At 46.7% G+C, this 26,982-nt stretch overlaps 1 protein-coding gene and 1 long non-coding RNA gene across 4 annotated transcripts; one reads left to right on the forward strand and one right to left on the reverse strand.

Annotated features, from left to right (window-relative positions):
- Positions 1 to 1,476: 1,476 nt before the first annotated feature.
- On the reverse strand, positions 1,477 to 21,050 carry LOC310690679 (Golgi-associated RAB2 interactor protein 4-like). The gene is made up of 8 exons (XM_083470138.1): positions 20,963 to 21,050; positions 18,809 to 18,863; positions 17,880 to 18,043; positions 9,664 to 9,863; positions 6,591 to 6,840; positions 5,017 to 5,303; positions 3,025 to 3,071; positions 1,477 to 1,687 (listed from the first exon to the last, which is right to left on the reverse strand). Exons 2-8 carry the CDS (start codon positions 18,861 to 18,863, stop codon positions 1,572 to 1,574), a joined length of 1,119 nt encoding a protein of 372 aa, XP_083326264.1. The 5' UTR covers positions 20,963 to 21,050; the 3' UTR covers positions 1,477 to 1,571.
- A 91-nt stretch (positions 21,051 to 21,141) lies between these two features.
- On the forward strand, positions 21,142 to 23,996 carry LOC310690852. Of its 3 annotated transcripts, XR_014518209.1 has the most exons (4): positions 21,142 to 21,207; positions 21,309 to 21,433; positions 22,758 to 22,847; positions 23,393 to 23,996. It is a non-coding gene; the product is annotated as an uncharacterized lncRNA (long non-coding RNA). The 3 variants fall into 3 exon arrangements; XR_014518210.1 differs by lacking the exon at positions 21,142 to 21,207 and having other exon boundaries at positions 21,227 to 21,433; positions 23,170 to 23,996; XR_014518211.1 differs by lacking the exon at positions 21,142 to 21,207 and having other exon boundaries at positions 21,227 to 21,433.
- Positions 23,997 to 26,982: the final 2,986 nt, after the last annotated feature.

Below are 26,982 nucleotides of genomic sequence, written 5' to 3' on the forward strand. Positions count from 1 at the left end.
CATGAACCACCGTCTTGTCAGGATTTAATTTGTTGACTGGGCCTCATCCAGGCCATTACTTAAAAAAAATGTTTTATTGATTTGCACATAAGCCCAAAGTTTAGAAAAGCAAAATAAATAAATATTAATACTTTACTGATAACCCCAAAGAACAGCAAACACCAAAATGACAGGTTGGACTTTGGCAAACTTAACCGGATTGACAGTCCTGGAGAGGGGGAAGTGGGTCTTTTTTGTAATTGTTATATATTGGAAATCAGTAAAACTGTATTTTTTGGGGGGGGGGGGGAGAAATCTTCCAAAGTATAATACAACATATAACAATATAACAAAAAAGGTCATAAGTATATTGTATGGTTTTTATAACTGTCAAGGGAGTCAACAAACATTAATAAATAACAGCGTCCCCAGGTGTTTTGAAAAGAATCACATAGTCTAGTCTGTAACTGATTTGGAGGGACCATTCAGCCCATCCACTGCCTTGCTTGACTTACAGTGTCATGCTATAAATACCTCCTCAGAAATGGGGCCTAATCCCAGATAAGCAGGAGTGGGTAACAAGGAGAGACAAAGCTGGCTTGTCAGCATTCTGGTGACACATCACATCTGGACCTAGTTTGTAGTGTCTACCTGGCCCCTACTGAATTGGCCAGGCATGTCTTTTGATGGAAATCAGGCTGGTATTTGTAATTATCTTCCTTTATGTAAAGGGGGGGGGGACCCAAAAAACATTTGTACCTTGAAACGTGCTTTAGGAAGGGCAAATAAGGGTGTTTCAGAGGCAATTTTTACCTCAAAATTCATTTCAGTGCAGTTTCCCAGCATACCTGCCTGCCTCTTGGTATAGCACACCCTCTGTGCTTGTGGTTGCAAAGACTCAATTCTAGTGCCTATTCACACACCCACTTTGCTTTTTCAAGCACAATCTCGTCAGAGTGATAATTTCATGGCTTGCCAGGGGTCACAAGCCCCTCTCCATTCTGCCTGAGTTAATTAGCGGACCCCATGGCAGAAAGTGGCAAAATCCATCAGGTGACCTTGGCAAACGGAGGCAGTCGAAAGTTAATGTTCCTGGCACTCCCCTGAGAATTTTAATGAAGGTGGCCCCAAGTGGAGAAATGGAGGGGATCCGGTTATAATTGCCTCTGGCCGCATTGGAACAGGCCAATCCAAAGGTGTGAGGCCTTATTGATTACCAGTGGAGGGATTTTCATCTTGGGGTTCAACAGAAAGGACAGCACGTCCAAGAAGGAAACAATTTAGTCCTGTACAGAGTTTTTGCTCCCTCAGTCCGCTTCTGGCCTTGTCTGGAAGTTTCTTAAGCTAGGCCGGCCCTACCATTTGGCGGGTGGTGCAGGTGCAGAGCAGCGACACCAGTGTCAGAAAATGGAACTGTCTTTGCTGTTCAGTGTGCCCTGCACCCCCTTAACTTTGACCCTTGCTTCTCATTTGCCTCATACCCACAATGCTTTGCGCTTTTTTGGTGTTCTTTGTTTTTATTATAACCAGTCTCTTTAGTAATGTTGAGGTGGCCAAGAGGCTCTGGAATTTGGGTTCTCCTTTCTCTCCGCTCAGCGTTTCTTTCCTTTGCCCCGGGACCTGGCATCTCGGCTCTTGCTCCTCTTCCGCCTCCCCCAGGAGCAGGATCTGATGAGGGAGATAATCTTGCTGGGCCTCCGGCTTGAACCTGCGGAGGAAACAGGAAAAGGAAGTAGACACATGACTCCCTGGAGCACAAGGGCCTGCTCATGGACACAGCGTGCAGGCAAGCAAGGAAGTGGGAGAGATGGAAAGATCAGGCAGGCAGGGTTAGGAGCCTGAGTTGAAAAAGAGAGACCCATTAACTTAAACTGGGTTAATAGCCATTTCCTCCTCTTAGAGAAATATGGGAATTGTAGTTCTGTGATGGAGAGGAGGGATAGTGTAGGCCTAATCCAGGGATGGGAAGCTTGCAGCCTTCCAGATGATGTTGGTCTCCAGCACCCATCATCTCAAGCCAGCATGGCCTAGTGGGTAGAGAAGTCAGGAGTTGGGGGCCACCAACAGCCTCAGCATGTGAGAAGGTCTGAGCTGGTTGCTCCAAGCTCAGACCACATGGCTTTAACAAACCATTCTTGTGTTCCTATACCACTTGGCTTCTGTAACTAAGCCAGGCTTTCCTGCCTTTGCAACATTTTCTGAATGCTGTGTGGAAGAGCACATGAACCTGACCTTCAGAGAGTTTGTAAGTAAACCATTTTAATGTAGTATTTTTCTATGCTGGGGGAAGAGGAGACTATTTTGTAACCCACAAGGGCATATATTAAAGGTTCAACAGTCTATATTTCCACGTTTTCCTAGCTGCATATTTTGTGATTTTAAATCTCTGCTGGGGTTCTCCCACCAAATAATAATTGCCCCAAGCCGAGATCTAGGCAGCCATTGAATTCTCCTTTTATACCTATCCCCCTTGTCACCAACAGGTAGGGCGTAAGGCAGGAGGCCAACAGTAGGGGGAGCTAGAGTCAATGATGGGCAGAGCCAACTAATTCTGGTTTTGCCTCCATCTTCATCCCTGCTGATGTCTATAAGGACAGCACTGAAACTAAGGAGGAGGAAGTGGATAGGAAACTGGTTGTAAGTAAGAAGGCAAACAGTCACTGAAGACAGACTGAACATTTAGCCTAAAGGATCAGCCTTCACTGTGGGGCTTTATAGTGGCCTTTGAAGGGCTGCATGGCCCTGGTCTGGCTTAAAGAAGAAACCTAAGAACAGAGACTTGATGTTGCCCATCAGCAGTGGACACCCTGGGCAGCAGACTGAACCAGGGGCACTGGTCACACTATGGCGGGATGCATTTCTCTTTAAGCAACCATAATGACAAAACTGTGGCGTGTTTTATCCTCATTTTTGGCAATGCAAGAAGTGGCCATCCTAAAGAGACCAGTTCAGAACCTAAGCAGGGCTGGTTATCAGCTAGAGTAGGAAGGTGATTGATAGGAGCCACCAAAGGGCAGAACTGTCAGAACATTTAGCATCTCTTACTTCTCCGGGGAGACTTCCTTCTGCTACTTCTGCTCTTACTGGATTTCCTGAAACGAGAACAGCCCGTCAAGACCACTCCATCCAATGGCATCTCATAATTCCCTATGGCCACCATGGGAAATTTTCCCAGCTTTGGATCCCTGGGAAAATTTAGTTACCTTGCAACCTTATTTTTTAGGATGCAAGCAGGCTTGCCTTCAATACCCGCCCCCTCTGGTCTCCTGGTTTCTTAACCCACTAGATGCACGCCCACAACCAGGAACATATGTATACTGGAGGTGAAAGCTACCTAAAGGTTGTCCAGACTTCCTTTCACACCATGTTTCCAGGCACAGATCCAAGCTTTAAAGCTCTGTGATGGAAACAGGTGTTCTTCCGCCCTATCCCTTTCCCCAGGAAAAACCACATTTTACCAATGAGTTGGAGCAAATGGCAATCAGGTTTTCTGCCATTTGCTCCAATTCAGCATTAAAATGTGGGTTCTCAGGGCCTGGATAGCTCAGTTGGTGAGAGCATGCATGGTGCTGATAACACCAAAGTTGCAGGTTTGGCTCAGCTGCATATTCCTGTATTGCAGGGGGTTGGACTAGATGGCCCTCAGGGTACCTTCCAACTCTATGATTCTATGATTCCATGAAAGCGCCGTGATAACAACTGCTTGGACAGGGAGCTTTAAAGTGCAGGCCTGGGCCTGGAAAGCATGGCACAAAAAGAAGTCCAGATGAACCCTAAGTCCGAAAATCAGTTTCAACATTTGATGTGTTTCAATTTGGGGTGGTTGCAACTCAGCTTTCAGGGGGCCACAAAACAAACAACCCAACTCTGAAATCTGTTTTCCAAATTGCAGAGCTATAACGCTGTTTGTCAAATCCAATACTGAATAGTAATCCTGTTCTAAAAGTTGTGTTTTAGGTGTTAAGACACCCTGGGATCTGTATGTGGAAGGTTGGGATAAAGAAATAATAATATGAAAATAAAAATAAGCAATAAAATACATTTCACTGTTTGATTAAATAACCAATAGATACTGGTTTGCTAATCCCCAATTGTAGGGACGTGGGTGGCGCTGTGGGTTAAAACACAGAGCCTAGGACTTGATGATCAGAAGTTTGGCGCTTCATATCCCCATGACGGGGTGAGCTCCCATTGCTCAGTCCCAGCTCCTGCCGACCTAGCAGTTTGAAAGCACCTCAAAGTGCAAGTAGATAAATAGGTACCACCCTGGCTGGAAGGTAAATGGCGTTTCCGTGTGCTGCTCTGGTTCGCCAGAAGCTGCTTAGTCATGCAGGCCACATGACCCGGAAGCTGTACGCTGGCTCCCTCGGCCAATAAAGCGAGATGAGCGCCGCAACCCCAGAGTCGGCCAAGACTGGACCTAATGGTCAGGGGTCCCTTTACCTTTTTAATCCCCAATCATTCCTAGTCCAACAACATCTCAGAGGCTTACAGGTACCACCCTTCCCCGTTTACAGGCTGAAATGACTTGCATCTTCCAGGTTCCTAAAGGGTTTGGTTGACTACCAAGTGATGGTGGTGGCTCTCTGTGGTATCCCCTGCAATCTTTTCAGCAACTTTATGGCTGCGTACAAACAGCATTCATTTAAAGCATGTGGCTTTCCCTCAAAGAACCCTGGGAGCTGTAGTTTGTGAGGGGTGCTGGGAATTGTAGCTCTGTGAGAGGTAAGTTGCCATTCCCATTCCCTAGGCATGCGTGCCTAGGGAAATGCGCTTCCAATGTCTGCTATGTACGCAGCCTCTGTATGGTGCCTGGCCCCAGGGCACTCAAATCAGCTTCACGGTCGAGTGGGGATTTGAAGCCAGGTCTCCCACTGTCCTGGTCTGTTGCTCTGACCACTACACCCCACTGCCTCCCAGTAGTTGCTTGCTCTCTCTTTCTCCTGCTTTTCAAAACATTGTGTTTGAGCTGGAGTGCTGCAAATTTCAGCTCCCTTAACACTCCTCCCCTCTCCCAAACAAGCCCTAACCCAGTACCTGCTCATCCTAGGGCTCCTCTCAGGCCTCTCGGGCTGACTGCCCTGACTCCTGGTGCTGGGCGGGCGCTCCAATGGCTCTGGCACCCCCAGGTCCTCAAACTCAGTTGTCCTTCCTTCGCTTTCAAATGGAGAAGGGCTGGGGGCTCTGGAGCTGGGCTGGCTCCCCATTGAGAAAACCAGGCTGCGCCTGCTCCTGACGTCCTCTTGGGCAGGGCTGCGAACTTCAGCGGGTGAATAGATACTACGGATGCTCACGGTTTCTTCTAGGTTTAAGGATCTCAGGCTCTGGGGCAGAGAGATGGATCAGGACTGTTGAACGCACCACCAAATAATTCTAACCCTTATCTTCACAATAACCCTGCCAGGTAGGTTCGGCTGAGAACCAGTGGCTGGCTCAAGGGAACCCAGCAAGCTTCGTGGCTTTGGGACTGGCACCCAGGTCTCCCAGGTGCTAGTCCAACACTCTGACCAGTACACCACACTGCCGGGGTCTGGAGTGGGCTGTAGTCTTGGAAGCAAGGTTCAGATGCAACATTTCTGTGTGCGCAATTGGCACATGAGGGCCCACACACTCCTGTCTCTTCCCTCACCATACCTATGGCTATTCCATCACTTGCCATCTACACCAATGGGTGGAGCAGCACAGAAAATATCCCAGGGGTGTGTGTGTGTGTGTGTGTGTGTGTGTGTGTGTGTGTGTGCGCGCGCGCGCTTTGTGTGTGTGTCCCTTTCCACCAACCATCCCCTCCACCCTCCACCCAGCTTACAGAATCAATCTGCTGTTTGCTCTTTCTTTAAAAAAGCAGAAATGTTCATACAAATCTGATTTAACAGACTCCTGCAAGAGCTGTAAGAGAAGCAACCTGCTTTGGGGGCTGCTTCGTGTTCTTCGTGATATGTGAGTGCATGTACCAAGCTGTTTGTAAATTAAAAGATAACTCCTCTCTCTCTCTCTCTCTCTCTCTCTCTCTCTCTCTCTCTCTCTCTCTCTCTCTCTCTGCCTTCTCTCCAACGGATGTCCAACCAGCTTAAAGCATCCAAGGATCGAATTGTGTTGCTAAGAGGTGGGAGGGGAATCAAATCAGTTCTGAGTGTCTTCTTACTGCTTCTCCCTGTTTTTCCCACCCCAGACCTCTCCCATGAGCTTCCTGCAGCATCGGAGATATTTGTATGGGGCAGCAAGGGGTGCATGAAGAAGGCAGAAGACAGCAAGGGTAAGGTTACCAGATGTCCCCGTTTTCCAGGGACAGTCCCCAGATTTACAAATCAGCCCCCTGGCAAAATTCATCTATTTAGTAGTGTCCCCGGATTCATTGGAAAAAATCTGGTAACCTTAAGCAAGGGGGCATGGAGACATGGGGAAGGGCTGTAGCCGAGTAGCAGAGCATCTGAAGACGGTTCCAGGTTTGATCTGTGGCATCTTCCTGGAGGCCTGGGAGAAACCCCTCTCAGGAATCCTGGATAGCTGCTGCCAGTCAGTGTAGGCTAGATAGACCCATTTCCTGTGCTCTTGTTGCCCTGCAAAGTGTCTTGTATAGCGATTACGCTATATAAACAGAAGGAGTTGCACACCTGTGCCCTATCGGTCATGGCCTCCCCAGACCCCCCAGGGTCTTCGCTCTTGCTGTGCAATAGGGGCCCTTGGTCTGAGGGTGGCCGCAGCATGTTGACCACCTTGACCCACAGTTTGAAGACATCCTCTTTCGCGCCAGGCTGGGGGCAGAGCTGCAAGTAGAAGGTGCGGCCGCTCGCCAGCTTGAATCGCAGCTGCTTCTTCTCTGCGTTGTGGAGCGAGATCTTGACAAAATGAAGAGGGATAAGCCTGTAGGCAGTGGAAAGGAAGAATTAGGGGCATGATTCAGTTTGGGCGCGGATTCAGCAAGTACAAAAACAGCCCCGATTTGGTCCAAACAGCTTCAGAAAGACATGAAGTTTTTGTGCCTCCCAGTTCACTATTAGTGAGGAAAATGAAGAGATGGTTTTAGCCTCTCTCTTGTTCTCTGTTTGGCAGAACTGGATGAACTTTGCAAGCATAGCCTGGATGGATAAATCCCGCCAAATTCTAGACAAATAGGTCCAGGGTTCTTCATCTATTTAAAAAACCAACAAATATTTCTGCACTGTCAGGCTGCTCTCTGCAATCCCTTTCAAGCAGGTGAGGCTTGTCTAGTAGCCGGTAGCCAACAACCATCAAGACCACTGAGTAAACACCTAGCAAATGATACAAAACCCTCCAGAAATGGTCACGGTGCACATTCAAAGCAGGTGCTTGTAACAATACAAAATTGCCTCTGTTTTTCCTCCCTTTACCATACAAAACTGACAACACACACACACACACACACACACACACACACACACAGAGGCACAGCTCCACCTGCCACCTTCCATTCCTAGATGACCTTGGTTGCTCATTAATCAGCATTCATTGTTAGTAGCCAGCCCACCAAGAAGGATTGCAAACCCTTCCAGGAAAAGTTGGCCAAGAGGGGTGGGAAACAGAGAGCCTCTGCCAATCAGTGTAGACAGTCCTGGGCTAGACGGACTAATGGTCTAACTCAGCATGGCAGTTTGCTGTGGACTTGGGGACTGAGGAATCCAAATAGGACAGGAAGCAGAGCTGAATCGAAGCCACGCTCAGTCACGGAAGCTGTCAGCGGTGCCAAAGCTACTAGTCTCCTACCTGCCAATAGCTGCCTGTCTGCCCACGGTCCTTGCCTGCCTTTGGATCTGAGTATTAAATGGGAGCTGTTAAATTAAATCAGTGCTGTTCACCCCACTTCTCCAAGCAGCGAGGATGTTCCAGAGATGCAGTGCTTCCCTGGGTTCAGTTTCCTTTGTAAGGAGGTCACTTGTTGCATTTTTTATTATTATAAATGTACAGGTTGGGCATAGGTGGAGGAGGAACAGACAGCCAAAACTGTCCTCCTCCAGTAAGGCAGTTAGCACCCCAAAGTGCTCCCAGAGTTTTCAGCTCAATTCTCTTTCCCTCACCCCATTCTGTCTCATTCAAAATTTCAGTCTGTTGCCCAAAATGCTTGTCTTGTTCTCCACTCACACATAGCATACCTGCTACCTTTGACTGGAGGGGGGATGGATAAGGATAACACAACTTCTCCAAGCATCACCTAATCACCTAGGACAAGTTTCCCTGTCCAAAAGATGAGCCTGACAACTTTGCTGCAGTACACAGAACCATAGAATTATAGAGTGGGGCGGGACCATGAGGGGCATCTAGCCCAGGGGTCAGCAAACTTTTCCAGCAGGGGCCAGTCCACTGTCCCTCAGACCTTGTGGGGGGCCGGACTATATTTTGGGGAAGAAGAAAAAAAAGAACAAATTCCTATGCCCCACAAATAACCCAGAGATGCATTTTAAATAAAAGGACACATTCTACTCATGTAAAAACATGCTGATTCCCGGACCGTCCGGATTTAGAAGGCGATTGGGCTGGATCCGGCCCCTGGGCCTTAGTTTGCCTCCCCATGATCTAGTCCAACCCCCTGCAATGCAACAATCTTTTGCCCAATGTGGGGCTCAAACCCACAAATCTCATTAAGAGATGGCTGAGCCATGAGCCATGATAAAGGACACCACCATCATAATGAGTACTGTACTTTTCCATGTACAGTGGTACTTCGGGTTAAGAACTTAATTTGTTCCGGAGATCCGTTCTTAACCTGAAACTGTTCTTAACCTGAAGCATCACTTTAGCTAATGGGGCCTCCTGCTGCTGCTGCTGCCGCACCACCGGAGCACGATTTCTGTTCTCATCCTGAAGCAAAGTTCTTAACCCGAGGTACTATTTCTGGGTTAGCAGAGTCTGTAACCTGAAGCGTATGTAACCTGAAGTGTATGTAGCCTGAAGTACCACTGTATAGGACTAGGTTTTTTTATTTTAAAATTATGCTAAAAAGTGGGGGGTTGCCTTATACATGGATAGTGCATAGGTTCCTTCCGCGGCTGTCAGTGGCTATTGGGCGTGTTACTGGTTGCTGCGTCAATAGCTGGTGTTGATTGGCTGACACTGCGGCAATTGGGTGGGCGATTGGCAGCTTCTGCTGGTGAGGGGACAGACGAGAGGCAGATTTTGCAATGCGTGCGGGTGAGTGATTTTTGGCATCCCCCCCCAAAAAAACAACTCTGTGCCATCTTCCCTCGTTTTCTTAAATTGGAGTCCCCCAAAATACATGGGGGACTCTTATACATGGGGGGCGTCTTATACATGGAAAAATACAGGTGGAAAACCCAGCAGGTCCCAGGGCACCTGACAACAATTTAAAGTTCAGGATTAAAAACAGTTAAAACAAAATTCAGAAGTCATAGTGTGGTCATTTGGGTTCTACAACCCTATCCTGTCCACCCCTACCCCAAACTCACCCTTGTAAGATTGCCAACCTTTTAAAAAAAGGATTGCGAGAGTCTTCAGTCCAGGAAAAGCTGTGGCGTAACAGGCAGAAATGAACAGGTGAAGCCTTTTTTTTACAGCCTAGAGATACCATGAACACCTCACCTATGAGTTTGCCCTGTTCAAGTTGCAGCATCTCCATCCATTAAAAATGGTGGCCTGTCTTACATTACGAAGCCTTGAAAGGCATTGCAGCATCTGCAGGATTTTCTGTATGGAGCTGGGAGCTGGGCTTACCTGGTGAGCTCTAATCCTAGCGACGAGGAAGACTGGCGGAGCAAGGTTTTAAGCTTCTGGGGCGTCTCTTCGGGAGGGCAGGTGGGGCGAGCCAGAAGCAGCACGTTGGGGACCGTCATGCTGGAGGAGGTGCAAGCAACCCCGACAGTCACGGTCTGGACTTGGTTGTGCACGTCAATCACCTCTCCTCGTTTGTTAATCTGCAGAGAACAGGAAAGGGCAGTGGCAGATATACAGGGCCTCATTCAACAGAATGAGCAGGCAATGATGGTGTATCACATCATAAGTCTTTCATAAGACCATCTCAAGAAGGGCAGTGCCTGAGACCTCACTGTGCCACTCAGAATGCTGTTGGCATCAACAGAGCATAAAAGTAAATTCCTGGAATGTTTTGTTTCCTCAGTTTTCTGACAGGCCAACTCAAACAAACTTTATGAAAGCTGCTCAGCCTAAGCAGCCACACCCCAGTTGTTCTGGGTTCTTCTTGTTTAAATACTGTGTGGAAACCACCATCAATTAACTGAATCTTTGGTGGCCACCAGTGTTTTAAGAAGTCTAGCTTATGGCTGGGATCCAAAGGATTGCTTCAGATATGACCAAAAGACTGGCAATTATGCCCAGTGAAGTTGACCTCTTTTAAGCAAGTTGGTGCTTCTCCCATATTACAAACTTTATGAGGAATGGTTGAGGGAGTTGGGTGTGTTTAGCCTGGAAAATAGGAAAATGAGAGGAGATATGATAGTCATCTTCAAATATCTTAAGGATGGAAGATGGAGCAAGCTTGTTTTCTCCTGCTCTGGAGAGTAGGATTTAAACCAATGAATTCAAGTTACAAAAAAGGAGATTCCGCCTAAACATCAGGAAGAACTGTATTGACAATAAGACTCCCATGAGAGGGGGTGGAGTCGCCTTCACTGGAGGTTTTAAAGCAGTGGTCGGGTGGCCATCTGTCACAGATGCTTTAGCTGAGATTCCTACATAGGTTCACCATTAGTTTCTGGGGGGTGGAAGATGTCAGATTGATTGTGTCATTTATGTTTGTCATTTATGTTTTAAGTAACCTTAACATTCAGTATGGCAAGTTCCATTAAAAAAGCGATAGAGGAAAGAAAAACAGCTTTGGACACACTGCTTACTATTGGCATTCTTCAGCAGATATTTGCTGAACAAATAAAATCTTACAGATCGGAGACGGATGAAATGAGGAATGAAATTGAGCCAGAGATGAATGAAATGGGAAAGGGGATCAGAAATGATATAGAGGCTCTAGACAACGAAGAACTGGCAGGACAGAGAGATGAAACCATGGCAAAACTAGAAGGAGCAACTGATGAAATGGAAGAACCCACTATACAAGTGTATGGAGAAATGAAGCAACCAAACGATAAAGCTGAGATTTTGGGAAACAAAAATAAAGTTATAAATGGAGATATGCGGAGTTATCTGGATAATCTGACACCAATGGAATTGAGAGAGAAAGAGTTCTACCTATGACTTGGAGTGATCCCAGGGGATAAAGCAATTTTTCATTTATTTGTTTTTTGGAAAAAGAATGGAAGAAACACAAGTGGAAGAATCAATACTAAATAAGTCTGGAAGAATATAGCAAATGCAACATGAAGTGGAAACTGAAGATACAGAACTGGGTATGGACCAATGGATAATAAGAAAAGGGTTATGGAATATTATCTCAATATATGATCACAACGGAGAGACTTTTACATGAGCAAATAGGGAAAAGTTTGTCATTAGTTAATAAGGAGTCATGGTTGCTGAAATTTTTGGAGGCAAAGTTGATATGTCTTTCCTACAGAGGAAACCAAAGAGTGCTGCATTCTCAAACCTATTTAGGCCTCTCTTGTAGGCAGGTTTTCAATTAAAGTCTCCACCTGCTTAACAACATATGGAGTGGTCTTAATTTGGAAGCTCTCTTTCCACAAGGAGGATCGGGACAAATTTCAGTGAGTCCTGCCTTCCATTTAATTAATTAATTAATTAATTAAATGTGCTTGAGAAAGAGAGGGGAGCTTCTGAATGTAACAACAAGCCGAAGCTGATATGCTTAAAAAGAAGAAGAATCAGAATAAGGAAATCTAAGCTGTTTTGCAGAAACATAACACAAATTACTCTTGTCCTGCCTGTCAGGCACTCGCTCTGAAGTCTGAAATTGCTGCATAGGATAATAAGGGCCTATAATGACTGCCAGTTAACTGCTTTCACATCTCCGTAAGAACGGGGAAGATAATTTAAGGGATGTGAGTAACGTGCCACCCTACATTTCACAAATGAAAGCAGGGACACACTTGGAGGAGGAGGACGGCTGTCGCTGAGTGGGTAGAGCACCTGCTTGGCATGCAGAAGGTCCCAGGTTCAATCCTTGGCATTTCCACATAGGCCTGGGAAAGGCTCCCTGTCTGTTACCTCAGAGAGCTGCTGCTAGTTACTATAAATAATAACTACGCGGATGGACCAGTGGTCCGATTTGGTCTATTATTTGATTGATTGATTACCTGCCCTTTACCCTAAGCTCCCAGGGCAAGTTACGGCATAAAAACACAATATAGAAACAATTCAAAACAACTAGCAACCATAAAAATAAGTTGGGTCTTATTTTGACGCCTCAAGTATCAAAAGCTGAGGTAAAAAGGCACGGCCTTAGCTGTATATAATGACAGTGACGCACCTTTCACACACATTTCTCTGATGAAAATAGAGACATCCTATTCCATCATGATAATTTTACTATTTATACCCTGCCCATCTGACTGGGTTGCCCCAGCCATTCTGGGCGACTTCTAACATATATGAAAGCATACTAAAACATTAAGCATCACAAAGATTCCCTATACCCTATGCCTTCAGGTGGCTCAGGGGTCGGGTAACTCCATACCCTCCAACATTTCTCTGATGAAAATAGGAACATCCCAAGGAAAAGTGGAATATTCTGGGATCAAATCAGAAACCAGGACAGCTTCTGTAAATCCAGGACTGCCCCTGGAAAATAAGGTAAAAGGTATAGGATCACTGGACAGTTAAGTCCAGTCAAAGGCGACTATGGGGTTGCGGCGCTCATCTTGCTTTCAGGTCGAGGGAGCCGGCGTTTGTCCACAGACAGCTTTCTGTGTCATGTGACCAGCATGACTAAACCGCTTCTGGTGCAACGGGACACCGTGACAGAAACCAGAGCGCACGGAAATGCCATTTACCTTCCCGCCGCAGCGGTACCTATTTATCTACTTGTAGTGGTGTGCTTTCAAGCTGCTAGGTTTGAAGATTTTTGAACCTATTTCCCCTGGAAAATAAGGATAGTTTGAGGGTCTGACCTCTGTGGGGAGGGAGTTCCACAATTTGGGGCCGCAGAGAATATCTTCTCCCAAGCTGCCACTCTCTCCCCACCCCAAGCAACAGAACTACTAATAGGGCCCCCTCCACCAGTCTCAGCACCCAAGAAGGTCTATAGGGAATGAAAGCCGGAGCTCCCAAAGCAGCTTTGTATCTATAAATTTGCAGCTGCCATATTCCCACACAGAAAGTACCTGAGGTATTGCCACAGCTCTCAACTCTGCATTGGTTTTTCTTTTTCATTTTAAACCCAGCTATATTCAATAACTCTGCAACAGCTGGTTCTACACTAGCTTCTAAAGCAGGGCTTGTTAGTAAATTGATCAAAGCAGTGTCCCTTAAACAAACAAACAAGAACATTTAATCTCCCATGGATCTGGCCGTGTTAATTGCAGAAGAAATTACAGTCAAACTCATTCAGCGGCAATCTGACAGGTGGTTTTGTGTGTGGCACCGGGGGCAAGCGGTAGCATTTTGTATCCAGGAAGAACCGACTTTGTCATAGCCTGGATCTAAGTCCTATCGTATGATTTAATATTAAAATCACAAAGATGTTGCACTAAGGGGAAAACATCTCATAATTGCTGTTTGTGATAAATGGCTGTGTTTTGTTGTTCAAAACAGGCATCCTCTTTCCTTTTCTGAGCCACAGTTCAAAATGAATTGCATCAAATGCAAAGTGTGAAGTGGGAGACAGTGCGCTCGATGTTGCCTTGGTGTTTGTGAATGTGCGTCTGCAGGCAAGTGCGATAGGGATATGACTTCTAGAGCTGTGGGGAGGGAGTTTCATAGCTTGGGGGCCACCCCAGAGAATGTCTGGTCCTCTGTATATCACACACACCATCCTTCACATCCTGGTTGTGTTGTTCAGCAGGGATGCTGGCAGCGCCAGGAAGCAGGAGGGTGGGATTAGGGGCTGCCCTGAGGAAGCATAGTCCACAGGCAGATGAGGCTGGTCCATTTGGGTATATGGGGCACTGCCCCCCACCAACCTCAGTCTGGCCAGACACCAGCTGTGTATCAGTTTCTTTCTCCTTAGTCTCAGTGCCGCTACTTGTGGAAGGGTGGAAGAGGGGCAAATATATAATTATATAATTAGTTGATTCAGCCTCTCATTGGTTCTGGCTCATTAGCGCCACCTACTGTTGGTCTCCCTGCCTTCCAACCTATTGGTACCAATGGGCATCAGCCATTGCAGGCTGTGGGTTCTCCACCTAAATTCTAGTGGTTTGTCATTCAGGAACAGCAGAAGGTAAAGGCAGGAATAAAAGAGGAACAATGGTTTGCATGGGAAGGATGTCAGACTAGGAACCATCCCTAGGATTTAAGAGTCATTTGAGCATCTGTAGTATCAGCTCCTCTGCTGTAGACCACCCCTTCCGTGAAATATGTATGATTTACTGGGGGGTGGTCTTGGGCTACAGGGTGGCAGTTTCAAAAGCTCGGGTTAAGAACTTAATTCGTTCTGGAGGTCCGTTCTTAACCTGAAACTGTTCTTAACCTGAGGAATCACTTTAGCTAATGGGGCCTCCCGCTGCTGCTGCTGCCATGCCACCATGGCACAATTTCTGTTCTCATCCTGAAGCAAAGTTCTTAACCCAAGGTACTATTTCTGGGTTAGCAGAGTCTGTAGCCTGAAGCGTCTGTAAACCAAGGTAGCACTGTATAAGAGCTTGCACACCTTTGTTCTGGGTTCCTCCTCCCTCCTGCATGTGGTGAGTGAGGACCCTGTTGCAACAGTTCAAGAAAGATCAGACTTACTAGCTGCTTTGCTTCTCAGTGTTCTCTGGTTGCCCTCTGTTATTTTCTCCTACCGATAGGGAACCCACTTAAGGACGCTATACAGTGGTACCTCTGGTTAAGAACTTAATTCGTTCTGGAGGTCCGTTCTTAACCTGAAACTGTTCTTAACCTGAGGTACCACTTTAGCTAATGGGGCCTCCCGCTGCCACCGCAGCACATTTTCTGTTCTCATCCTGAAGCAAAGTTCTTAACCCGAGGTACTATTTCTGGGTTAGCAGAGTCTGTAACCTGAAGCATCTGTAACCTGAAGTGTCTGTAACCCGAGGTACCACTGTATGGGCTCTTGGGTACCCCATAAGGGAGAAGGAGCAGATTTTGTTTACATCATTGTTAAGACTGCCAACTTTCAAACCTCTTGTAAACTATGTTTAAAAGTCAATTACCCTACAATAGGTAATCATGCTTACCATCTCCAAGTCTTAAAAAGATTCCCTGGCCATTTTCTTAAAGTCACGCCTGTGCTAAAAGCTCAGAAGTTGTCCTAGATGTTTGCTTACATTTTAAAAACTGGTCATTGGGCGAGCCTATTTATTTTCCTGTCAGTTCTCCGTGCAACGGCAGAAATTCAACCAGTGAAGCCTGGAGAGGCAACAACGAGAGAGACTTCATCCATTCAGGTTCTGCCTGCCCAGCAGCTATTGAAGGCACAGGGGCTGCTGCTTCTGTTGTTTTTAAAGGTGCAGCCTTAGAGAATAAGGAAGGGCTGATAACACTTGCTAAATGATAAATGCCTAATAAAGAACAACCATTTCACGCAGCCTTGAGCCCCAGAATTTCTCCCTTGGAAGATGAGAAGCTGCCTTATAATGAGTCAGACCATTGGTCCATCTTGGTCAGTATGGTCTACTGGGACTGGCAGAAGCTCTCCAGGGCTAAAGACAAGGGTCTCTCTCAGCCGTCCCTGTCAGGGGCTGAACCTGGCACCTTCTGCATGCCAAGCATGTGCTTCACCACGGAGCTTCATCCCTTCCCCTATTACCTGAGAGATTAAGTCATCAGGAGAGATGGGAAGGGGGGCGGGCCTAGAGTGGCCATCTTCTTCCTCTTCTTTTAACTTGCTCTGTCCCTGTGCTTTTAGGAGCAGCCTGCCAGGAAGGAAATGAAGCAGCTTCGGTTCTTCCTGTCCTTTTTAATCTCAGCGCTCAAGATATGGCTGCATCTGCTACAATTCTGGGCACAGAAACACCTCACACATTTCCAGGGCAGGCCTGAAGGGCAAAATGGCGCACGCAAGCCCCTTTCCACATACAGAAGCCAAACAGACAAGCAATTTAATACTGAATAATAATAATAATCAGAGCCAGATTAGGACCTTTAGAGCCCTAAGCACTTAAAAGATTTTAGTGCCCCCATATATATCCAACTCAAAGTATAAATAAAATTTAAAAATATTTTTCAAAATGGAAAAAAACCCTACAGTAAGATGGGAAATGATTTTTTTAAATATGTATGTATACTTCCACTTTATCTATGTTTGAATTTTTTTTCTCCTACTTTTTCCTAATTGCAAATTCTTTGATCGGCTCCTCAAAACTAATCTCACATAACTCATCTGCTTCTATACTCAGTAGAGATAAGGCTAGCTGGCCAGCCTTGTCGCATAGTGGTTCTGCTGGGATTTTTTAATAGGCTTCAGTTGAGAAAATGAATGCTCAGCTGAGCAATCTGTGGCCATTCATGTTAAAAATCCAGCCATGGAAAATATCTGTGGCAACCCCCTTCCCTTGTTTCCTTAAACTTGTGCTTATTTTGCCAACCCTAATACTGTATTGGCCCTTATATAAGCTGCACTCAAATATAAGCCACACCTTGAAAATTGGAGGGGGGGAGAAGAAAAAAGATAAAACACCCGAAAATAAGCCCCTCCATCCCTCGCTGCTCCTGGCTGCATACTGGGGGGGGGGGCTGCACTGTATTGCCGGCAGCCTTTCTCCTTCCTCACTTTCTCCCTTCCTGGTCTTGGGGGAGAGGACAGGGGACTACGCACAGGGTGGGCGCCACTTTGCCACACTGCTGGCGCTGTTTGCCCCGTGCTCCTGGCTGCATACTGTAAGGTCGCAAATATAAGCCGCACTTTAACTTTTCATGGTGGGAATTTGGGGAAAATGTGAGGCTTATATTCAGGCCAATATGGTAATAATAATAATAATAATAATAATAATAATAATAATAATAATAATTCTTCTGGTTGGTTTATTACCTGTCCTTCACCCTCCCTGTGAGGGAGGCTTGCGACAATTTAAAATGCAACTTTAAAAACAGTGTTACCCAGATTACAACCGCAAGTGTAGGGTGGGTCTTAAAACATACATTGCAGGGGTCAGAGGCAAGGGCGGAAGCAAAGACACTTGATTCAGGCAGTGGATCTGAGACTCCCCCCTCCCCTCTCTTTGTACTGTTGCTGTGTTGTGGCCGCAGCCAGCACAGCCACAGGTGTGGTGATGGGGCTGGCAGCAGTGCCGGGGCAGGAACAGGGTGGGGACCTGGATCTGGGGGGTGCGGTGGGTGTTGTGGGGTGGAGATGGCAGCACTGGGGAGGGGATGGTGTTGGGGCCTTTTGCCTACAGCAGCAAAATGTCTCAGGCCGGCCCCGGTCAAAGGCCGGGATGAAGAGGTGCATCTTCAGAATTTGCCGGAAACTTCTATTGAGAGCCAGCGTGGTGTAGTGGTTAAGAGCAGTAGACTCGTAATCTGGTGAACCGGGTTTGATTCCCTGCTCCTCCACATGCAGCTGCTGGGTGACCTTGGGCTAGTCACACTTCTTTGAAGTCTCTCAGCCCCACTCCCCTCACAGAGTGTTGTGGGGGAGGAAGGGAAAGGAGAATGTTAGCCACTTTGAGACTCCTTCAGGTAGTGATAAAGTGGGATATCAAATCCAAACTCTTATTCTCTGCCACCCTCCTATGCCCCACCACTGCTTCTTGCTGCCTTGTATCCTTCAACTGACTCAGGCGTCTCACTTGGCAACAGCAGGGCCCGCTTTCTAGGGAAGAGGTGCCCTTGGGGAAAGGGTGACGAGAACAAAATTCACCTGGCAACCAGAAGGGTTATTTGATCTTGCTGCAAGTTACCTGCACAAAGTCACTTTCCAACATGGGAGCAAGCCTGAGTAAGGCGTATTCCCCTTGACTAAGCTGGCTCTGCAATGGTCCCATCTCCCTGTTGAAAAGTCCTTTGCCGTAGTCACCTCCCGCTGAGACGCTGGGCAGCTGGGATCTCAGCGTCTTCCCTCGTCCTGAACCCACAACGGCATGCAGTTGGGGGAGAAACAGGGAGGAAGAACCTCTGTGAGTTAGACATGCTAGGTAGGCCAATGACCAGCAGGCGAGACAACTGTGAGCCAGTGTGGTGTAGTGGTTAAGGGACTGGAGTGGGGACCTGCGAGACCAGGGTTCAAATCTCCACTCAGCCATGAAGCTCACTGGGTGACCTGGGCCAGTCACAGCCTAGCCTACCTCATGGTTTGGGTTGTGAGGATAAAATGGAGAGGGTGAGGAACTTAGATTTCAGTTTCACGTGCTTGGCTCAGGAAAAAAAATGGGGTTGGGAGAGTGAGGGAAAGCCATCAGCAATCTTACCCACTATTGAACTCAATCTGGGAGAGTGTTTGGGTACAACTGGACACCATTTTGAATCAAGATGGCAGGCGGAATCTTTCAAAACTGCACTGATTTACCACTGATTCCATAAGTGCCCAGATTTCTTTTTTAATTCCTGAGGAACATATGGCACTATAATTCCTGAAGGTCATAAAAAATAACTAAGTTCTATTTCTGCCAGAGAGCCCATCTCCAGCTTTCCCAGAAAGAGCTGGTTGATTTCTGGAATGTACTACTGCAGATGACAGGGGAGGTGCTATCTATGATCCAGCCTGCTAAAAACACCCCCTGCATTCTGTAAATGCAGGTGTAGAGTAACGGCTAAGAGACTGAGCTACCAATAATGAATTTCCCTATTTGATCCCTTCCAATTCTACAATTATATGATTCTATGAACTCACCAGGAGGCCTTAGGAAAGCCATTCTCTCGCTTTGTTTCTTCCAGAGTCCCTTCATCTGCAGTATAGGGAAATAATACTACTTCTTTATCACACAGGGGCGTTATAAGGATTACAATGAGGAAATTCATGTGCTTTGAACAGCACTATACAAATACTAAGTACATGAGGTTGAAGACTCAGTTGTAGTAGCACCCCCCCCTTGCTTATGGAATGCTCCCCCAAGGAGACCTGCCTGGCTCCAACCTTGTGATGGTTTTGCATTTTCATTTTTCTGGGCAGCAATTAATGATTTGGGATTGTTATCATTGTATTTTTCTTTTTTTTACTGGCTTATAGCCTGCTTTGGGACTTCTTAAAAAGGTAAAGGGACCCCTGACCATTAGGTCCAGTCGTGGCCGACTGGGGTTGTGGCGCTCATCTCGCTTTATTGGCCGAGGGAGCCGGCGTACAGCTTCCGGGTCATGTGGCCAGCATGACTAAGCCGCTTCTGGCAAACCAGAGCAATGCATGGAAATGCCGTTTACCTTCCCGCCGGAGCAGTAGCTATTTATCTACTTGCACTTTGACATGCTTTTGAACTGCTAGGTTGGCAGGAGCAGGGACCTAACAATGGGAGCTCACCCTATCACAGGGATTCAAACCGCTGACCTTCTGATCAGTGGCGTAGCATGGGGGTGCAGGGGGGGCCGGCCGCACCGGGCGCAACATCTGGGGGTTAGGGTTAGGGGGCGCAAATCCACGGGTTAGGGGGCGCAAATCCACGGGTTAGGGGGCGCAAATTACTTGCCTTGCCCTGGGTGCTGACAACACACGCTACGCCACTGTTTCTGATCGGCAAGTCCTAGGCTCTGTGGTTTAACCCACAGTGCCACCCGCATCCCTTGGGACTTCTTAGTGAGAAGCTATATACAAATTTAATAAACCTAAACCTAATAATGAGGGAGATGGGGAGCTTTCAAAAATATGACCTCTTCTCCTGAAGCCCAGAATTCTGACATCTCATTGTGAGCTCAGTCATTCTCACCCAGGCTCAGTTTCCCTTTGATAAAATAGACTGAAATGATGCACACTGCTTTGAGCTTTTTGGGGGAAATGCAGGATACAGGAGTATTGTTTGGGCCCCCCCCCAGTAGGCTCTAGAATTTCTGCTCCACCCCCTTTTAAAAATGTAAAATATACTTTGCTTACAGGGCAGATTTCCCTCTGAAACTTTGCCTAAATTCGCATCTAAACTTATAAAGGAGCATATGCAAATTGCATGCACAAATTTGGCCCATAGGCCTGTGTCTTGATTTGTTTAAGGATCTTGCAATGCTCCTGGCAGGATAAACTACTGTTAGTACTGCTAATTGTATAATTTGCATCGATAATAATGCCATCAGCTTCTCAGTTCTAGGTGTTTTGATCACATGACCAAAAGGGGATCATCCCCTTTCTATGAACAGTACACATACACATGTCTGTCACTCACTGAGTGCAGCATCCGAGTGGCGATGTGAATGATCAAATACTTTTGCCCCACCTCCCATAACTTCAGACGCAATGAAGTTTTCAATGGAGTTGGTTTGTGCAGGTTCAGCTCTGCTTCATGAAGGATTGTATAATCAAGTGCACACATCAAGTGCACACATACACACCCATGTGAAGGCCCCCCCCCCCGGGAAACTGAAACAAGCAGTGAGTTCTAATATCCTCAACGGCATGCTGGGAAATGCTCTCTGGTAAGAGAACAAATGTTTGTGCTTGGGATGTCTGTTGACTATTTCAGTAGCCTAGCACCTGTTTTCCCCCATCTCCTGCAACTGTGTACGCACCATACATTTAAAACATATGAGCCTCCCCCCTAAAAAAAAGAAAACAATAATCATGGGAACTGTAGTTTTTTGGACGTACTATGAAGGGGTAACCTACAGTTCCCACGATTCTTTGAAGAAGTAATGTGCTTTAAATGAGTGGTGTGTATGCAGCCTCAGAGAGAAAAGCCTATCCTTGCCGTTTATTTGTCTCTAGGGAATAGTCACCATTCCTAGGACTTTACAGCCTCCCTTATTAGAAGACCATCTCAGGCAACTGCTTGTAGTAGCCTTGGTTATCACCCTCCCTGCCTCTCTCCCAGAATCCCGCCAAAAATCTCTAGGTCTAGGAGTCACTGACCGTCTTTTTGTAGCTTGTAACATAAGGTCTTCAATGTTAACTCCCCACAGCTGCTGCCTCTGTGCTTCCCCCTCCCTTGGCTTGGGGGATGAATGTTGTGATGTCATCATTGCCTCTATGACCTTTTTAGCCCAGGCCTTAATGGGTGGCTGGGGTAAGGAGGAAGGGGTTAGCGGCGAGGAGTCCGTCTCCACTCCCTGGACTGGTAGGTTCAGGATCTGGGCTGGTTCTCTTCATGACACATGGTGCGTATGAACTTAGGAAGTGGCCTTATTGGAGTCAAACCACTTGTCCATCTAGCTCAATATTGTCAACACGGACTGGCAGCAACTCTCTGGGGTTCCAGGCACGGGTATCTCACCACCCCACTTGGAGATGGCAAGGATTGAACCGGGGACCGTCTGCACGCAAGGCAGGTGGCTGAGCCTTGGTGGTGCCTTTCCCTCCAACGAAGGCTAGAGTCAAAAAAAGGTAAACAGACTGTGCTGCTGGAAAGCTGCAGCCAACGTGTGGTTTCCCCCTTCCCTCCTGGAACCCCAAACTTCCTCAGCTTTGTAGTCCAACCTCCTTCTCTCCCCAGATCCCTTTCCTGCTATGGTGGTGATCAGGTGTGATGGAGGAAGACAGAGCCCCTGTAGCTATGGCTAGACAAAGGGATGAAAACAGGTGCAGCCTTTATCCCCTCCCATTAGGCAGAATGAGGTCATAGAGTCATAGTCAAAGAATCATAGAGTTGGAAGGGACTACAAGAACCATCTGGTCCAGCCCCCTGCAATGCAGGAATCTTTTGCCCAACAAGATTAAGAGCCTTGTGCTCTACTGACTGATCTGACTGCTTCAGGCAAATTAGGACCATAGGAAATTACCTGACACTGAGGCTGACCATTGGTCTATCTAGCTGAGTATTCTCTATACCAGGGGTCAGCAAACTTACCGCACCTTGGGCGGTGTCTCCAGCGCTGATCGCGCGGTGGGCCGGAGGGCAGGGGAGCGTGTGCCCATACGCATGTGCACACGCTATTTCTGGCGCACTTCTGGGTCAGAGGAGCAGTGGAAATAGCTTGTGCATATGTGCATGGGCCTCCTCGGACCTGGATGTGCACCGGAAATAACGCGCATGCTCAAATAACGTATGCGCACAAGCTATTTCCAGTGCTCCTCCGACCCAGAAGTGGGTAGCCGTGCAGCACAGCGCCGGTAAAAGCGGGTGGCGGCAGTGGGCGTCGTCATGGACCGGATAAACGAGTCCCTCGGGTGTTATCTGGCCCGCGGGCCTTAGTTTGGGGACCCCTGCTCTATACCAATGAGCAGAGGCTCTTCAGATTTGAGTCTTTCCAGGCCTTCCTGGAAATGCCACAGATCACACCTGGACCTCCTGTATGAAAAGCAAATGGTTTGCCACAGAGGTACAGCCCTTCCTGAAAATGATCTGCGTGATCCTTGCATGTTTGTTTTCCAGCGATGGGCAGAGGAGGGCTTTTCTGTCCAAGGTACTGAAATAACTTGGCCAGCCTTGCTGTTCTGCCTCAGGCAGCACCTTGGGGCCACCCTGTGAACCTACCCAAATGGCCTTGGAATACCTATAGATATAGAAACCTGTGCACAACGGGAGATATTGCAAATGGTCTCTGAGAGCACCCGCTGCCCTAAGCCAGATGATGCTAAGGAGATCTGAGGAAAGACGGCCTGGGAACTCACAGCCTTGAGGTCCACGAAGGAAGCAAGATAAGATAGAGAATTACTAAGTAGAATAATCCTGCTGAAGTTATTTCCTCTTCCTTTAATGTGTGTTCAGATTCCTGAAGTTGAACCACACCAAGAGCAACTTCAGCTGAAATGCAGCATCAGTTCCAATTGCAAATCGCTGCCCCTACCAAATTTCAAGGTGAGTGAAAAGCAACCTGGGTCAACAAATAGGCAGCAGATTAACTAAGGCTGAGCCAAAACCACTCCTCTTCACTTTTCCAAAAATATACACCCCTTGCAAAAATGGTAACTGATTTTCTGCTCCTTTGGGGGTTTGGGAGGATCAATTTATCTCACTTGGGGTGGGTGTGTTGCCACTTAACTTACTGAGGGCTTACCCACACTTCATTTTGTCCCACTGTTTCCCTCCACCCATCCAAGGGTGGGGTAAACCACTCTTTAGCACTCAATCGGAGCAGCAATATGGGTTCTTACCCAGGTTGATGTTTTCTCTGTTTTAGAGCCAGAACTAAAGAGTGGGTCTTCCTTTGGAAAGGAACCAGGCAAGGGGGACAACTGCTCAGAAGCATGCCTAGAAAGAGCAGTTCAAGTGGGAAACTGCTCAGACTCATGCTTTCTAGGCAGAGGATAAGCAGAAGTGTGGACGGGCCCCTAGTCTCTTGTCCGTAAGTTCAGCAGATGGAAAGATGGAGAGGGAGTCTCACATGTGGCTTCACTTCCCAGAATGCCTTGGGAGTGATGGGATGAGACATGGCAGCGCTTCCTAAGCCTTCCAGGAACTGCACCCCGTGGGAAGCAACAAAGAGTGTCTTTTGCTGCTGTTCCCAGCTATGGACATTTTTTTTTTAAGTTGAAACAAGCAAGGAAAAAATTGATCATGGACTATCTTGGTGTTTTGTTTTGTTTTTTGGCTAAATAATTTTTATTTACCGGTACTTTTACATTTATATCATAGTAATATCCAATAACATAACGTACATTTTCTAAATCTCCCCCACGACTTCCCTCAACTTCCTCTTCTGTTTTTTTTAACATATAAATTTCCCTGCTTATTTTGTTAACTCTTGAAATTAAACTTAACTTACATGTTATTATCCTCTTACCATTCTAACATTAATTTATATTTTCTATATCTATATTGATTTTGTCCATTGTAAGTGTTTACTCAAAACCTGAGTAAACCTGAGTGAGTCCAGTTCTTTACATTGTTTCTGTAATTACAATATGAATGGTTCCCATTCTTTTAAAAAAGTCTCTATTGTCTTTGTCTCTTAATCCTTCGGTTAGCTTTGCCATTTCCATGTATTCTGCCAGTTTTTCTTGCCATTCTTCTTTAGCTGGTATTTCATCGCTTTTCCATCTTTGGGCCAGTAATATTCTAGCCGCTGTTGTCGCATACATGAAAAGTTTCTTCTGATCATGGACTACCTTGTAAAGCTGAGGAAGGTAAGTGAACATTTCAGAAAAATCCCCTCTCCTGATTTTTCAGGAGGGTTTAATTTCTCCCCAATCACCTAATGAATAGTTGAAAACGTCGGTCTTGGAATTTTCAGCACAGCTCTAGTATTAACTATACTCATCACAGCAGAGCTTCCGCCATGTCCGGTACCGTGATTGAACTATTATTTCTGGATAGCAAAAGTCACCTTTCCTGGCCACGAAAATGATTTCAAGTCCCCTCTCCTCAATATGCCTTTGCTTCCCCCACACCTCCTCCTCCTTGCTGGAGTGAGCATCTCATTCTCAGCAGCTAATGAAGAAGAAGAAAAATGCCTTGATAGGAAAATAGTGGAGAGAGAGAGATTGGCAGGCAGAATCTCGAGGAGAGATGTAATTGACCTAGAATTGAAAAGGATGAGCACTGTCTAGGCAAGGCAATGGGGTGGAGGGAGGCAGATGTGGCTGGTCTGAAAATTATGATACTACAGAAGGCAACAGGGATGCTCCGAAACTTTTTTTCGAATCAGCCAGGGACAAACAATACTGAAGAGGTGTTACGTGACTCTGCAAAGAGATTGCCACTCTTCTCCCCCCCCCTAAAAAAAACCCCCCACAATGTCTTTGTGGCTTGGCAGGTGCATGACAGGCCGGAATTCAACAGGCAGCACACCAATCACTGCAGCTGGGAAATCAATGCCTGGGAAAGCATTGCCTGTTGAATTTCAGCCTGTCACAGAGCTTTTAAATATAACAGATCTTCCATCTGTGTCGGAGAGGGCCAATTCTAATCAATCTGGCTGGTGTGTGGGTGTGTGTTTTGGAGGATATTGGGTGTCTGGTGTTTTTCCTATAACAGGAAATAGAAAAAGGTGGGGTGGAGGTGGGGGGGAAGGAACCATTTACCTCCCAACATCTATAAGTGGCAGATTTTGTTTATTGTAAGTTAGTTATCACCCTACTTCCTTTTGCTATCTGAAAATGGCACTTATATTGACGCTTTCCCAGCATGCAGATGTATTTAAAAGTAATCAGTTGGTGAAAAAGACAAATTAGTTGACTGAAATTCTTCTTAGTTGGCTGGAAACCCGGTACATATGAAAGGCAGGTGAGCATCCTGTGGTCCGTATGCTGGCAGGAACCCCTCGCTTCAATAAGTAGGAGGGTGCAGGGATGGTTAGGAGGGAGCCTTTGACTGCAAAGAAGCGGAGGTGTTTCGAAACGGCAGTTTGACGCAGTCTGCTGCGGCTCCATCCCTGGTGCACGACCAAGGACGCCTTTCAAGCTGATCCACCTGACACCATGTCAAGCAAAGCAATAGGCAGGAGAGACAGATGAAAGCTAAGGAAGATGTGGGTTGACAGGATGCAATCGACAATTATTAAGCCCCGCTGGAAGATTCCGGGGGGAAACAGGCACAAAGTTGCTGAGAGCTGAGGAGGCCGCTTACCTGTCTCATCTTTCTGTAAAACGGCACATTTGTACCGTCCCCGTCGCTTTTCGCTCTGCAGCCCAGTTGGTTATATCAATTGTGCCAGAAATGTAGTAAATGCTTCAGCTGAAAGGCAGCATTCTTTTCTACGGAACCTTCCGGGGACTTCTGAGGCAACAGTAAGCTGAGCAATGGCTGCTATGCTTACTTTTCTACTCTTCTAGCTACACAAAAGTTAGAAGTTTCTGTACACACACACACACACACACACACACACACACACAACCCTAACCTCCAGCCATGCAAGCAAGAGATATTGCCATTGTTCAAGGGCACATTCCAGCCAGGCAAAATCACTTGAGGAATGGGCAAAGCAGGGCCTGTCAGAGGAGCGGCCTGCGGAAAATGGGATGCAAAGAGGTTGAGGGAACATTCTTTCACATGTAGTAGACTTGTAAAAGGGTAAAAGAGTATTGGGAAATAATCCATAATGAATTGAAAAAAATGTTTAAAAGTACTCCCCCCAGAAATAAAACCCCAGAGACCTATTTGTTGAGGATAATTCATACTGAAATTCCCAGGTGTCAAAAAAGGTTATTTATGTATGCCACTACTGCGGCCCGTGTTTTGTTAGCCCCCAAAAGGAAAATGAGTGAGAAAAAGAAAATGATTCTGGGAATCCCCTGAGCATCTTTTACTAGTGAAAGACCACCTGCCCACTGTGACTTTTTGAATTGCAGGATTCCCTGGCTGCAGAGATCAAGGGCACAATGAGAAAGAGCGTGGACACCTCTTTCCTCAGAGTGCAAGTAAGTGGGAAGGGCGCAAGATACCTGCTGTGTGTGTTCATGGGTGCAAGATAGACCCATAAAACTGAATGGCGAGAGCATGAAGCTCTCAGAGAATGGCATCATGAATGCAGCACAATCCCTGAAGCCAAACAGGGGAAGAAGGATCAGGAGGTGAAATTCAGAATGATGGCAGGGGGAGTGGCTTGTGTTTTGTTAGCCCCGAAAATGGAAAACTAGTGAGGTCCCAACTAAAGAAGAATGGCAACTTAAGCTGACAGAATATGCGCAGCTTGCAGATTTAACATACTGTATAGAATAAGAGAACAAGAAGAGGCCAAGGATTGAATCTGGGACCTTCTGCATGCAAAACAGATGTTCTCTTCCTGAGCTGCGGCCACCCCTCCCTTGAGTGGGGCCCAAGAAGAGGTTTGCATCACAGTCCCCTGCTAAAACTGAGTCGTCCTTCCCCCCCATCCCCTCATCGTTTTACCTGCACAGGACCTGTTGCTCAAACAATGCCTCCATCGTAACAGGGGTTCCATGCAAACTCCTTCCTGAAACAGAAAGAGATGAACATTGACATCTCTTACTAAAATGGATTTCTGTCCATTCTTTTAGCTGGGGATTCAATGGAAGCCTGCATGGAAACCCCT

This window comes from Podarcis liolepis (genome assembly GCF_965112155.1).
Source record: "Podarcis liolepis genome assembly, chromosome: 13".
Classification (NCBI taxonomy): Eukaryota; Metazoa; Chordata; class Lepidosauria; order Squamata; family Lacertidae; genus Podarcis; species Podarcis liolepis.

Excerpts from the sequence above, each read along its gene's own strand:
- LOC310690679 (XM_083470138.1), bottom strand. The coding sequence starts at position 18,863 with ATGAAGGGACTCTGGAAGAAACAAAGCGAGAGAATGGCTTTCCTAAGG. Across the intron at positions 6,841-9,663 it reads CTAGGATTAGAGCTCACCAG|GCTTATCCCTCTTCATTTTG; the intron begins GTAAGCCCAGCT and ends CACTGCCTACAG. Across the intron at positions 1,688-3,024 it reads AAGGAAGTCTCCCCGGAGAA|GTTCAAGCCGGAGGCCCAGC; the intron begins GTAAGAGATGCT and ends TTTCCTCCGCAG.